Here is a 15,213-nt window from a genome sequence, read left to right as displayed (position 1 = left end):
GCTGGGGATATGGCCTAGTGGCAAGAAAGCTTGCCTGGTATACATGAGGCCCTGGGTTCGATTCCCCAGCACCACATACACAGAAAACGGCCAGAAGTGGTGCTGTGGTTCAAGTGGCAGAGTGCTAGCCTTGAGCAAAAGGAAGCCAGGGACAGTGCTCAGGTCCTGAGTCCAAGGCCCAGGACTGGCCCAAAAAAAAAAATTCAAATTTTAGTTACTACTATATACAATATAAACTTCGTTGCTAGTTTTTTCAGTCCATAAATCATAATACAAATAACAAAAGAATATCACAATCTGTGACCAACTAAGTCATTTTTTTCAGTCTGCTACTTTCAAAGTCACTATGTATCTGTCTGTTATTCAATTCCTGTACAAACAGCTAAGTGTATAACTGCCTGTCTCCTAGTAGTAAACTTACATGACATCTTATGAAAATGAATAACAGAAAGAAGGAAGTGCCAACAATGACTAAAAGGAAAGCAGAGAAAAAGAAAGTGTAAGTTTGGATGTGAAATTCTGGCAGATGTAAACAGTTACTAAAGAAATAAGTAATCATATAAATGTTGACACTATACTTAAGAGATTCTAGATACACAGCTTCAGGAACAGACTTAAGGCAAACTCACTGACATAAATGAACACCACAGCTCTAGTGAAAAGATAAGGATGTTCCAGAAGTGGTACTGAAAAAACAACAACAACAACAACAAAAACAATCTTCAAATTAGACAAACACTAGGAGGAATTTCATGATACTGAAAGTGAAAAAAAATATCGCTGATCCTCATTGAGACCCATCAAGGCATACAGAAGATACTCATTTCATGTCCTAAGTCACGTGAAAATAAGAACACTTTAAAACTGTTCCCTTTGGCAGCACTGGGGACTGGACTCGGGGCTTACTACTTGCTGGGCGGTTTGAGCACCACAGTCAGCTCAAACTTCTCTATGTTATTTTACAAAGCCATAAAATACTTAGGTTTTGCTGCTTTTAATAGTTTAAATTCCATGGGCTAACTGTTATTTTTTCATCTTCCCTATATATGTATAAGCAACTGTGAGAGTTTACTATGTTTACATTTGACAAAAAAAAATTTTAAAGGTCACAGAACAATTGTAACTTTCCCTATTGATTATAAACATTGTTCCCACACAAAGTAAGGGCTGTCCATACCCATAACTACTCCCACTGTCAAGATGCTTATTATTTCAAAACAAAGAGAGATCCTCTATCGTTTCCACTGATCCTTAAAATCTGCTTGAACAAAAAGAACTTGAATTATATTAGTAGTATTAAAAAGATAGTTTTTCAGGTGCTAAAACTCACTAATGCCCCATCTGAATATGCAATCCCTTACACTCAACATTATCCCCCTCCAAAAAATAATGATGAAGAATAGTTGAATAGATAGCTAAATAATTTGAAGAACTGACCAATTTATCTTGTCATTGTATAGTGCTTTATGTCTGTCCTACTCCATTGACTGTAGAGGCAAAACAATGAGTGTGTGATAAAAGTAATGACAGGAAGGTGATTTATGATAACAGATAGGTTAGTTTGTTACTTTTGTGTAGCTACAACCAAATGCCTAAGAATTTAAGAGGGCAAATTATTTATCTTTGGCTCCTGGTTGCAGAGGGTTCAATACATAGTTGTTATGCTGTATGTACTTGGACAGAACTATTTCTTCAGGGTAGACAGGAAACAGAGAAAAAGACAGGAAGAGGACCTGGTTTAAATAGATTCCCCAGTGATCTACTTCTTACAGCTAGATTCTACTTTCTAAAGTCTCCACACAATTGCACAAAACAGCACCATCAGCCGGGGACCAAGGAAACACACCAATAGGTGGGGACATTTCATGGTCAAACCACAACAAAAAATTCAGTCAGACCTCAACTTGGATTCTACTTCTCTATATCACACTTATTGAAACTTTAGATAAGTTCATATGTGTATATTCAATTCCCTACTCTAGGTAATAGGGATTGTATTACCTATTTTTTGAATTAATTATTGTAAAGATCAAAACAGATAAAACATGAAAGGTTTATCAAACCTGGGCACATAGTGGGCACCTAAGTGTCATCATTACTACAACTATCCTTAGTGTTATCATTAATGCTACCACTCATGTAAATATGATAAAACTGCGCTTGCTTTGGAACGTATTGTATTAGCCAGGAGAGTTTTTCAGAGATCAACCACCACTTGCTTTGGCAAGATGACCTGACCTCAACTTCCTCCAGAACATTTCTCCCAAGGTGCAGGCACAAGGGCTAACACATTCACCCATCCTCATCTTGCAATCTCTCTGATTCTTATGTCAAAACCTTCCTAAAGTCTGCTCAGAGTTTCCTCTTCTGAGGACAATGAGAATTAAAGCCATTTCCCATTTCTCAGAGCTATTTGCCAGAACACTAGTATCTTCCTCTCTTAGTCCACATGACTCAACTGCCAGTTTTCTCTTTTGATTCTAATCCGCAACATTCATTCCAAAGTAAGATTCATTATTTCCTATGTTGTTGAATAAAGGTGCAACAAAGGCCAGATCCTTTTCTCTACCAAACAATTCATTCCCTCGAAAAATGCACGTGTTGGTTAAGCAATGCCTTTTTTAATACTCAGTAACAAAGTCCTCTTATCCCTCCAAAGCCAACCTATCCCATGAAACTATCGCTGGTTAGAAAGTTTTTCCTGATCTTGAAACAAAATTTATCCCGTGCCTTGTAGTTTCCTCCACTTTGCCTCTACTTCTAGAGTCTAGAGAAATTGAGAAAGCTACCCTTGATAACAGCCAGTACTTAAAGCCAATTATTGAAGACGCTCAAAGTTAAGGAGAAAAAAAGTTACTCAGTTCCAGCTCAGAGAAGATGGATTTAAGTTCTCTCAAACATAATCCTACTGACCAGACTGTCCAAGTGACAGCAGCATCAAGGCTACCAAGCAATGTGACCCCTTTACCCATTTTTCTCCTTATGTAAAAATATATATATATATATATTATTCTAAAATTCGGGGGAAATGACAGCCTAAACCATGCTCTCAAAGGGATGGTGGTGAACCCCTGAAAACCGCAGAGTTCTTGCTTTCCAGAAGGGCCGGGGAAGGTTAGTTAAGATGGGGTTCTGCCTTAGGTCTTAAAGATGTTTGGAGTTTTGGCTAAAAAAAAAAAAAAGGCACGGGCAGCCCAAGGATATTCCGTACGCAGCAGCAGCAGCAGCAGCAGCAGCAGCAGGGACCTGGCCAGCAGGATCCCACACCGCCATCTCCAAAACTGACAGAGGTAAAGGGCACGGGGGGGGGGGGGGGGGGCGGGGTCCCCCGGCCGGCGGGGTTATCTTTTGGGAACCCAGGGGGACGGGTCGGGCGTGTCGGGCCGGGCGTGTCGGGCCGGGCGTGTCGGGCCGGGCGTGTCGGGCCGGGCGTGTCGGGCCCGGGCACCCCGAGGCGGGAGCGGCCCGACGCCCGAGGTCGACCTGGGCAAGTGCGGTCGGTCGGTCGGTCGGTCGGTCGGTCCGAGGCCCCGGCTCGGGCCCGGGAAGGGCGGGTGCCGCCGGGGAGCGCGCGGGGCGAGGAGAGCATCCCGCCGCCGGGCTCGCGAGGGGAGGGCGGGGCGGCTGCGGGCATCCCCACCGGCCGAGCCGCCCCCTCCCCGGCGGGCGGGCGGGCGGGACCGGGGCAGCGGAGGGGGAGGAAGGGCGAGGGCAGCGCCCCGCACCCCGGCAGCCCGGCCCCGCGGCGGGGGGGCGGCGGAGGGGAGGGGCGGCCCCGCCGAGCAGGTGCCCGCGCCGCGGACCCGGCGGGCGGACCCCCGTCCCCCCCCCCCCCCGCCGCCCTCAGGTGCGAACGCCCGGCCCGGCCCCGGGGAGGTCCGGCCGGGGCGCCCCGCTTCCCCCCCGGCCGCCAGCCCGGAGCCGCCGCCTCCGCAGCCCGCCGCCCCCCTCGGGCTCCCGGCCGGCCGGTGCCCGCGGCCCCGGTGCGCGGCCGGGCCTGGCGCCTCCCCGCGCGGCCAGGTCCGCCTCCTCCACACGGCGCCCCCCTCGCTCCCCGCCGCCGGCCCCACTCACAGAACTCGGCGATGAACCGGCTCACGACGTAGTTCTCCTCGCACCAGTCCAGCGTGGAGGTCGGGGGGCCCCAGTAGCCCTCGCGGTCCGCGGCCGGAGCCATCGCGCCACCGCCCTGCGCCCGGCCGGCCGCGCTCCGCTGGGCCACTCCGGGGGCCGAGTCCGGTCCCGCGCGCGCGCTCCCGCCCGCCCCCGGCCCCGCCCCCGGCCCCGCCCTCGGAGGGCGTGGCCTGGCGCCGGCGCCGAGCTCGCCCGGAGGGAGGCCCCGCCCCCCGCGCCGCCCGGACGCCACGCCCCCCGCGCCGCCCGGACGCCCCGCCCCCCGCGCCGCCCGGACGCCACGCAGCGCGTCCCGTCTTCCCCGAGAGCCGAGCGCCCCGCCGCCGGCGGCTCCGCCCTCCCGCCCCGGTGGGCGGGGCGAGGCCCGGGCCCCACCCACTCGCCCGCGCGGGGCGACGTGAGAGGATCCCGGGCCCCCGGGGCCCTGGCGGGGCGCGGGCGGCCCGAGTGGGCTGAGGCGGCGGGGCGGGGCGGGGCGGCTCCCTCCCCCCAGCCCGCGCTCGATCGCACCGGGCCCGGGAGGCGCCCCGGCGTCTCGGGCCGCGGCCCCCGAGGGTCCCGGGGAAGGCGCGGAGGCCGCGGGGGAGGCCCCGGGTCCCGGGGAGCCGGCCCGGAAGGGAGGGCGGGGTCCCGTCGTTCACCCCCGGGCCTGCTCCCGCACCACGCGGGTCCGCCCGGCCCCGGCCCCGTGTGTTCGCGCGCTTCCCGGGCCCCGCGAGGCCGGGCGGCCGAGGCCAACCCCCGGAGTCCCACGGAGCCGCCTGGCAGCCGAGAGGAGCCCGGGAGCCGACGGGGACCCAGGACAACAGCCGAAGTGAGCCGGCGACGGACGGGCGGGGAGGGCCTGGGGCCCCGCGGGGCCCCCCGACGGCCGGGGGGAGGGTCGCACGCTTTCCACCTTCCCATGAGCTGTGGACATGTTGGCCGCGGCGTCCGCCGTCCTGAAGACAAACGATGCCAAGGAAAAGACTCGTGCCGAATCCGACCGGGCTGTGTCCCCGGTGCCCGCCGCAGGCCAGGCCGCCGGGAGGGGAAGACCACAGCCCAGGGCTTGCCTCGAAAACAAACGGAAACAAAAAGGGCTTAGGCGAGCACCTGCCACCTGCCGAGCGAGTAGGAGGCCCCGAGTGCCTACCCCAGGACTGCCTCCTTTTGAAAAAAGAAAAGATAAAGGCGCGCGCGCACACACACACACACACACACACACACACACACACACACACCTGGGGTGCAATATTTAAAAGCATGGGTCCCAGAATATTTAAAGATATGGGTGCCCGTGGCTCATGTCTGTAGCTACCCAGGAGCCCGAGATGTGAGGATCACAGGCTCGAAGCCAGCCTGCGCAAGAAAGTTCCATGAGACTCTTATCTCTAATTAACCACCAAAAAGTTGGAAGTGGAGCAGTGGCTCAAGTGATAGAGAACAAGCCTTGAGCAAAAAAAAAAAAAAAAAAAGGGACAGTGCCCAGGCTCCAGGTTTAAACCCCAGGGGAAAAAAAAAAAAAAAGGAAAAAAAGGTATGGAGCCTTACTCAGGAGGCAAAGAAAGGCAGGAGTCCTGATGGAAAGTTTGAAGGCCAGCATGGACAACCTGGTAAAAGCCTGTCTAGAAACGAAATCAAAGGGCTGGAAATGTAGCTCAGAGTGAGCTGGCCTAGCTTTGTGAAACCAAGGGTCTAGTTTCTAGAACTAGTACTGCAAAACAAGCAAATAAACCAAAACCTCTAAAACAAACCAAGAAAACCTCTAAATGTTTAAGCCTCGCTCAAAACAAACCAGGAAAACCTCTCTATGTTTAAGCCTCCTTCTAGCAAAACCGGCCCCAACCCTCACACAACAACAGGGCCAAAACTCTGCCAACATTTGCTTTCGGCACACAGTCACCTCGTTGTGGGTAAACCCAGGTTTTCTTTCTCTGGGTGAACTCTCACCTCTAGCCCAGTGCTGCACTCATGCCCCTTTAAATCATGGTTGTGTTTTTCCAAATACAAATCTGTTGGACCTTTATGGTATACATTTGTAGTAGAGTTTGAATACATCGAATGGGAAATCTAAAGTTCAGACTTCTTTTAAGATAGAGATATGCTTTCTTTATGTACAGGAGGAAGTTTTTACACAGCTTCTTTATCTGTACCCTTGGCTTTCCCAAATACCAAACCAAGTGAAAAGGGAGAGCGTCATGAGAAGCCACAATACTAGTGCCTACTGCCACCAGTAGAAAGTGCTTCTGCAATATTTCAGTGTGTTTTTTGTTTTTGAGATAGTCTCACTACATAGCCAAGGCTTGCCTCAAACACAATATTCTGATCTCAACCTCCTCCTACACGCTGAGATTACAGGTATATACCATTATGCTTGGCGTTAATATTTTCTTTAAAGTCTTCATAAAGAAGAAATACTATTGTGTAATAAATACATGAAAACATGTTTAAGATCCTTAGCCATAATGAAAATGCAAATCAAAACCACACTAAGATTCCATCTCACTCCAGTTGGAATGGCATCCATCAAGTAACAACAACAAAAGCTGAGAATTCTGGGGAAAGAAAGGGACCCTCATGCAGTGTTGGTGGGAATGTAGACTAGTGAAACCACTATGGAAATCAGTATAAAGGTTCCTCAGATGACTAAAAATAGGACTGGCTTATGACTTTGACCTACTAGCTTTGGTAATACATTCTAAAGAGAGTAATCATTATACCAAAAAGACATTTGCGTATCTATGTTTATTGCAGCACTGTTCACCATAATCAAGTGATAGAATCAGCCAAAGCTTCCAACAACAGATGAATGTGTAAAGAATATGTGGCAGGGTAGCCTGGTGCTGGTGGCTTACGCTTGTTTCCTTGGCTGCTCAAAAGGCTGAGATTTGAGGACCCCAGCATGGGCAGAAAATGCACAAGACTCATCTCTAATTAGCTAGAAAAAAAGCCAGACTAGAGGAGTGGCTTCAATGGTAGAGCAAGCCAAGTGAGTGCTCAAGGCCCTAAGTTCAAGCCCCAGTACTTACACACACACACACACACACACACACATCAAAAGAAGATATAATGTATCATATATATATATACATATATGTGAATATTATGTAGCCATAAAAAGAATGAAATGTCACTTTCAGGAAAATGTATGCAACTGGAGGAAATCATATTGAGTGAGACAATCACAAGTTCAATATGTTTCCATTCATATATTGAATCTATAAACAACATACATATTCATAGACATATACATTTGCATATACTCTTATACATAATCATATAAACATAGACCATGAATCTAACTAGGGGACTACCTAAGGAGAGGAGAGAAAGGATAATGGGGGAAAGAAAGAAGGTGCATAATTTTGGTGTTTATTGCTAGCATATATGAAAACAGCATAAAGAACCCCAATGAAAAGGATTGATCAATAGGGAGATCGGAGGGCAGGGAAAGAGAAATAGACTTGGGGTGGGAGGGAGTGCTTGCAGGGAGGGGGATGAGCTAACCTGGAGGATGAAAGAGGATGCATATGGTTGAAATGGATTGTTTGCAGTTAGGAAAATAGAACAATGCAACCTGCTGAGCTTGTTTTGGGAAAGGAGGGTGATAGCAGGGCCAAGTTTGATTTAAATATGGTAGATATGTGTGGAAATGTAACAGTGGAATCCTCCCTCCATAACTAATGTAAGCTCATAAAAAAGCAAAAATAAAAATTCATCATAAAATGTTGCTGATTGCTACCAAACCTGAACTTACTGGAAATTACTGCACATGTTTCCAAGGCAGGATAACTCAGGGAAAATGAGGCAGGGAAATAAAAGCCAGGAATTCAGAGACCAATGGTGTCTTAATGACAATACTTAAAAGCACATAAACACTATTTTCTTTGTATTAAGCCTCACACTCATAAGCTGCAATGTTTAGCAAAAAGAGGTGAAAAGCGGTGTGAAGGGGTCAGAGAGGAAGAGCACGTCTGCTTGTTTGTCTACTGATTAGCATGCTCCAGGTCTGAGCAAGCATATCTTAAAATACAAAAACACTACTGAGTGGGAAGAACGCTTGGGAGAACGATTACTCTCGGCCCAAAATGTTTGAAAATGCCTCTCTCAAGGATGGACACCTGCATTGGGAGGAGCACGGGGCAGGATTCTTCCTTTGGCTGAAGGGATGATTTGATACCCATGGCCCACATTTAGTGATCAGACCAACCTTGAATTCTCCGGACACAACTGATAAAACAGTGTCACAACAAGAACAAAGCACTGTACCAACTGTGAGATCAAAGGGGAGCACTCATCCCTAAGGTGAGTTCGAATGAACCCCGTCCTGCTTTTTCACCCCTTTCACCCGTCCTCAGATGTGCCTGCATCCGTGTCTGGGTTGGGTACTGTCCATCTTTCTTTTCCTTTGCTTTTCATAAACTTCCTTGGTCTCTACATCAGTAAGACGTCACAAACTCATTACTCAGGGGCCAGGTAGAGATCTCCTCCCTTTTGGAGACCCCTTCCCTGAGCCTTCACCAGTAATTGGTCCAGTAACAAACCAGCTCCACTTCCCCGTGTGTAGACACCGTGCCCCTCTTCACAATCATGTTCTTAAGCTCATTCTTCACAACCTGTTCATATGAAAGAAACACATTTTCAGCAGAAAAGACCTGCAAATCATCTTTGGAGAAGGGAATTTAAGGTTGCTGCTGTTGTGCTCTCTCTCACTCTGTGTGTGTGTGTGTGTGTGCGCGCGTGCGCATGTGTGTATCTCATTCTGTAGCCCAGGCTGGCCTTGAGTTTTCCATCCTCCATCCTAGCTTCTGAGTGCTAGGATTACCGGTATATACCACTCCAAACAATGCTGAAGTGACTTCTTCTTCGGGACGTTTTCAAGTACCTTTGGCTCCTCCATTTGCCCCATCGACACCTTCTTCTTTACAATACAGGAGGCAGCCCTTTGAAACATAACCTTTTGCATGGTCAGGATGTCTTGTGGGTTCAAATACATAGATGCTAAGTGCCACCTACAACTGCCAAAGGACTCCAGGCCCCAAGCCTTGTGCCAAGTACCTGTCATATGCCACTTAATTTAGTTCTTGTAATAGCTTGGTAAGGTTTATCTCTCAGTCTGATGTCTCGCTTCTCAGGGGAGAAATGTGGAGCAAAGAGATTGAAGGTCAACTGAAGCAGCTGAGCAGGCTGGACAGATAAAAACTGTGTTCTTCCCTTCCAATGCCTCCGGGAGCCAAGCCAGCAACCCCACCTCACTGCTCACATTTTCTGCTGGAGAACAGCCTTTGCAAGAGCAGGAGGCTTCCTACCTCCACAGGACCATATGGACAACCATTGCCACTAAGTGAACATTTATTACAAGCCAGGCACTGTGCCTGATGCCCGCAATATTAGCACTCCAAACTCTTTTCAAGCCCCGTGAAACAGGCTTTTGAAACTCACTTTACAAGTGAGGAATGTGGTGCCGGGGAAACCTCAACTCACTTAAGGAGATGGGGATTCCTAAACAAAGGACCCAGATCTAAGTCCGTGTCTGACTGACTTCCTATGAGCACCCCAGATATAGAGCCAATGAAGGTTGATAGGGTGGAGACAACTACCTGTTGATCTCAGGGTGTCCACAGGAGCACTGAAGATCAGAGACAAGACAGCTTGCCCACGTGGGACAGGCTAAGGGACCATCCTTCTTCTGTCAAAGTACCAAGAAGGCTGAAACTCTGCATGATGAAGAAGGCTGTCTTTCTGTCTGCCCATGCACTGTCTTGACCCCATGAAAGAAGAGAACTTCTTTCTTACTTGGGCCAATTAAAGGGGCTTCTAGGGAAACATTCAGAGAATGTGGCCTGTGTATCTTGACACTTAGTGGGTATAAGCACCGACCTCTGATCTTGATCCATACCTGAAAATGTCTGTTGATGAGAGGCTTAGCTAGATCAGCCACAGGTCCTCACATCAGGAAAGGTGATTTGAAAGCAGCCTATATGCTGACTGGACAAGGGACACCTGGGGATTTCCATGCCCCAAATGTGTCCCATAGGGCAAGCGGGTGGACTTTAAAAGTCACAGCTTGAGAGAACTTTGTGGAAGAGCAGAGGACCCATGGGAAGGATGGGCAAGAGCTGAGCAGTGGGAAGAGGCCTAGCATCCAGTAGAGAAGGGGAAGCCAGATCAAGGAACTGTGGTGGGAGGTTCCTAGAGGCGAGAAAGGATCCTCACCCAAGACAAATGTCCGGAAGAAGGACGGGCTGACAAGCAAGACGAGCCTGCAGAAATCAAATTAGACCTGTCTGTCTCTCACCTGCCTGCCCACCTGCACCTGATGGGCTGGAGGGACAGCACCTGAGGGTGCAGATGCTTAGACCACCAAGACCATGAAGCCAGTTACCACAGCCACTCGGGTACTGTTGAGCCCCTCACTCCCTTCTGGGGCCGAGGGACAGTCATTCAAAGTGGTTACTTTTCTTGTAGTGACAAAATAGATAGTCCACATCTGGGTGAATTGATTTTATTCTTTCTTATGTTTGTAAGGTTTCAATACCTTCCTTTCCTCCCTCCCTCCCTCCCTCCCTTCCATTTCTTGTTGGTCATGGGACTTGAACTCAGGCCCTGGGCACTGTCCCTGAGCTCTTTTGCTCAAGGCTAGCGCTCTACCATTTTGAGCCACAGCTCCACTTCTGGTCTTCTGGGGTTATTTAGAGGTAAGAGTCTTACATACTTTCCTGCTTGGGCTGGCTTCAAACCACGATCTTCAGATCTCAGCCTCCTGAGTAGCTGGGATTACAGGTGTGGCGACCAGCACTTGGATCCTCCCTTTTTCATGTGGATCAATACCAGGGCTTGAACTTAGGGACTCTGAGTCTTGCTTAGATTCTTTGCTGGCACTCTACCACTGGACCCACACCTCTGCTTCCTGTAAGGATTCATCCTAATGTTGCTTTAAGTATTGTGGGAAGTACCTGCTGCTGTACGCCCACCTCTGGCCCCCTCAGGGCTGCTCAGGGCTGCCCCTCGCCTGTGCTCCTGGAGACCAGGCCTCACTGTGAGCAGGAGTCATTGGAAGCCACAGATGAGAGGAGGAGGCTAGGAGCCGAGCCAGCGCCCATTTCAGCTTTTGATGCTGGAACATTCCCATGCTCCTGGGGAGGTGGCTCATTGAGAAATGGGGGGAAACGTCTGTCCTATTTGGCAGAGTCCACAGGTGCCCAGGCGGCTCTTCAGCTTTGTGCTTTTTGTGACTCACTGGTGTCAGTCTACCGGGATGACTGGGCTCCTGGGAACTGTGCCTGCGGCAAACCCCAGGCCAAGGGAATTCTCAAAACAAACGTGGCTCCTTTCAGATGAAAGTGGAAGGCACATGACCTACACATAGCTAGCGAGGTATTATTTTTCCCACTTGGACCTTGGCCAGGGTCCGGCCCCAGTGCTGCCCGCATCCTAGGAATCAAATGCTCTGGACCCTGCCAAGGCTTCCTGGACAAACCCTGGACGGAGCTCGGTGTCTCCAGATGGCTCCAATGAACACTTCCCAATAGCCATCTCTCACAGGGACCTACGCTAGGTACCAGGACTTGATGAGCTAAGAGGTTCAAGATGGAAAACAGTGAGACATGCTGGAATCCTCTTTAACATTTCTCTTTTCATAAGCCACATATACATACACGTATATTAGTTAACAAATACAGCTAAGGTGAAAATACTATTCCCTCATTTTGGTCTGCAGTCTAAAAGACAGATCTACCATCCTCCTTCCTCCTTATCTCCCTCCTAACACATACACTGCCCCTCCCTCTGCAAACACGCCACCACACACACACACACACACACACACACACACACACACTCAACTAAACTATCCACATGCTCCCTTTATTTGATGGACAGATCCAAGAGGTGGAACTTCCCAAGCCTTCACCTGACAGAAGACCGTCTGGGAACCCCATCACAAGCCCATTTTCTGGCATCCCCCTGCGAGGAGCTCTGAGTCAGCAGGTGGTTTGGGCACTTTAGGAAGCACTGAGCTCAGGGCGCCTCATCTGAAGAGACGCTGTGTAAGAGGGGCCCTGTGTGTGCAGGCCATCAAGGAACCTCTCTCAGCAGGGCTGGGGTGGGGCACTTGCTTTCTCCTCCCCTCTCAGGTTGTGTTTAGGTTGTGCGTTGACGTCTCATACTGCGCTTATCCAGAAATTTCAATGGTTAAAGAAAAAGGACTATCAAAAAAGGAAATCCTTTCAAAGGTTTCTCCTTTGGCATTGGGGAAAGGTCAACACCAAAACTAAGGCCCTGGGTTTTGAAGGTTGTTTTTTCCCAGTCTGTGTTCTGGGAAACGGAAATGGACAGATATTGCTGATTCAAGAACGTCACATATCATCGCAGGCAGTCCCTGTGTGCTACCCTCTGAATGCTGTGTCCCCTCTGGAGTTTGTGCTGGAATAATCCCAAAGCAACAGTGTTAGCCAGATAGGCCTTCCAGCAGTAATTAGGCCAGTCCGCGTCTAGCGTCAGATCTCAGGTATGTTCTTCCAGGGACGTCTGGGGAGGCAGACTGGCATGGGTTTGGCGCAGAGAGGAGCAGCTCAGCCCTCATGGACGGAGAGAGAGGAAATGAGTTTTCACCCGAGGGGATCAGAGTCTGTGCCCTCCCAGGACTCCTCCAGCCCTGCTGGGATTTCACCAATTCTTGACTCTGAGTCACAGATCTGCAGGAGCTGGGGCAGACCGTGCAGTGGTGAGGAGGAGCAGGTGGGAGGAGGGGCAGCTACCAGGAAGCGGGAAGCGGCACCAGGACCTGTGCCCCAACCATGTCAGAGCCACGAAGCCAAAGTTGGCAGAGCTGCTTCAAAGGTTCCCAGGAAGTCAAGGAACCCTAAGGAATGCCTGGGGACCCCCCAGACTGCAGAGGTGTCACGTGACCCCCACTTTGAAACCCCCCAGATGCTCTTACAGTCACATATTTTTTAAAAAGGACTATTTCAATTTTAAAAGAATGAGCTGTCATTTTGAAATCTGTGTGAATGAATAACATTCTCAACGGGAAAATGTGGGGTTGGAGATGTGGCTCAGTTGGTAGAGTGAAAGTATCAGGTACTGAGTTCGAGTACCCGCCAGAGACCTAAAAAACAAAAGAATCAATAGGAAAAGATCTGGGGTGTTTTTGCCAATTTCAGTCATGTGCCCAAGGATGCGCTGTAACTTACCTAGGGAAGTGCAGGGATTCTCTGGGGGTGGGGGACAGACTCGGGGGAGACCCTGCCTCCATCCCCTCCTCTTCACTTCTTTTTGCTCTGAGACTGGAACTTGCACTTGCTGATACTTATTCTCATCGGCAGGCACCCTACCACCCGAGGAGCCATGTCTCCAAACCCCCTTCTCTCGTCACTTGAACTGGCGTGACTGAGATGCCACCGTGGAGTGGGCTCTGTCATGGGAGGGAGAAGGGCCCTTGGCTGGGGACCTCAGCTGGATCCTGAGGGGTTGGTGCTGAATCTTAGTCCGCTGGATCTCACTGGGACTAAGCTCCACTGTTCAGTCCAATTACAGAGATACATCACAGGCACATCATAGATATGTATAGACATCCCTGCGGCTCATCATAAAGATAGCACCATTTTTAACATTATGGTATTTATTATTTCAGTGGTTTTTTTTTTAATTCATGTAAAACCAGGTGTAGTGGTGGACACCTGTAATCCTAGCACTAAAGTAGGAAAATCTACTGTTCAAGATCAAGACCAATCTGGGCTTAATAGCAAGACTGTCTCAAAGTGGAGTATTAAAGTCTCCCACTATTATTGTATTTGGGTCTATCTTGTTCTGTAGTTCTGAAAGAATTTGTTTGACATATTTAGGTCCTCCTTTATTTGGTGACTAGATGTTTATTACTGTGATATCTTCTCCCTGGATTGTTCCCTGTATTAATATGTAGTGACCATCTTTGTCTTTTTGATCTGATTTTAATGAGAGGTTTAGCTTGTCTGAAATCAGGATGGCTACCCCTGCCGTTCTGGTAGGTGTGTTTGCTTGGAAGATCTTACTCCATCCTTTCAGTCAGAGCTTGTTTTTGTGCTTTGCTGTGAGATGGGTCTCTTGAAGACAACAGATGGATGGATTTTGTTTTTGGATCCAGTCTGCGGTTCTTTTTCTTTGGATTGGAGAGTTGAGTCCATTGATGTTTATAGTTACTATGGATAGATGTGGGTTTTTTCCCTTCCATTTTCTTATTAACTTGTGTTTTGCTTCTTTCCTTTCTTTCTTGTGTTTATTAGGTTGCTTTCTTATTGGCTTCTGTCTATTGTGGTTCCTTGTTCTTGGCTGTTTTCTGTTGAGTGACTTTCTCCTCTTAGAATTCTCTGTAGGGCTGGCTTTTTGTTCATATATTCCCTTAGTTTTTCTTTATTGTGGAAGGTTTTGGTTTCTCCATCGGATGTAGATTCTAATTTTGCTGAGTATCTAAGTCTGGGTTGGTAGTTGTGGCCTTCAGGGCTTGGATGGTGTTCTTCCAGGCTCTTCGTGCGTTGAAAGTTTGCGTGGAGAGGTCTGCCGTGATTCTGATCTTCTTCCATTGTGGTATAGTTCTTTGTTTTGACTGCATTCGGGATATGTTCCTTGTTGTTAAGATCTCAGGCCTTGACTGTGACGTGTCTGGGGGTGTTCTAGGCGCCGTTGCTTCTTCAGGCTGCCTGTTCTGTGTTTCCCCATCTGCTCCATCAGCCTTCCCAGTGTCCTCCAGGCTGAGAGGATCCCGACTCCTAGCTACACAGCCATCACCACAGGTGCTCTAAGAGCAGTGATCTGCTGAATCATTCTAGCCCTCAGAGGGAAGGAGGAATGTGGGGAGAAAAGATGGAGGGAGGGAGGAAAAGAGAGAGGAAAGGAAGAAGGAAAAGGAGAGGCTCTGTTCACGTTATACAGCAAATGTCCCTGGATGGCCCTGTTGTACGTCCTGTTTTTTCAACGCCTTTTTTACCAGCTCCTCCTGTCAGTATCGACTTGGTTCAGGACAGAGACCCACACTCTGCCAAATAGAGAAGCGGAGATCCTGAAAGAAGAAGTGACTTGCCCAGAGTCACCTCAGAGCTCCTGTGGGAGACCAGAAGCAGT

At 49.3% G+C, this 15,213-nt stretch overlaps 1 protein-coding gene across 1 annotated transcript in view; it reads right to left on the bottom strand.

Annotated features, from left to right (window-relative positions):
- Acer3 (alkaline ceramidase 3) overlaps window positions 1-4,252 on the bottom strand; it is a 54,699-nt gene extending 50,447 nt beyond the window's left edge. Inside the window, exon 1 of the mRNA XM_048360287.1 lies at window positions 4,075-4,252. Within this exon, the coding sequence (XP_048216244.1) occupies window positions 4,075-4,177 (103 nt within the window). The 5' untranslated portion in view covers window positions 4,178-4,252. The remainder of the gene's footprint in view (window positions 1-4,074) is intronic.
- Window positions 4,253-15,213: the final 10,961 nt, after the last annotated feature.

This window comes from Perognathus longimembris, chromosome 13 (genome assembly GCF_023159225.1).
Source record: "Perognathus longimembris pacificus isolate PPM17 chromosome 13, ASM2315922v1, whole genome shotgun sequence".
NCBI classification, from domain to species: Eukaryota; Metazoa; Chordata; class Mammalia; order Rodentia; family Heteromyidae; genus Perognathus; species Perognathus longimembris.
This window is presented reverse-complemented; position numbering and strand designations above follow the sequence as displayed.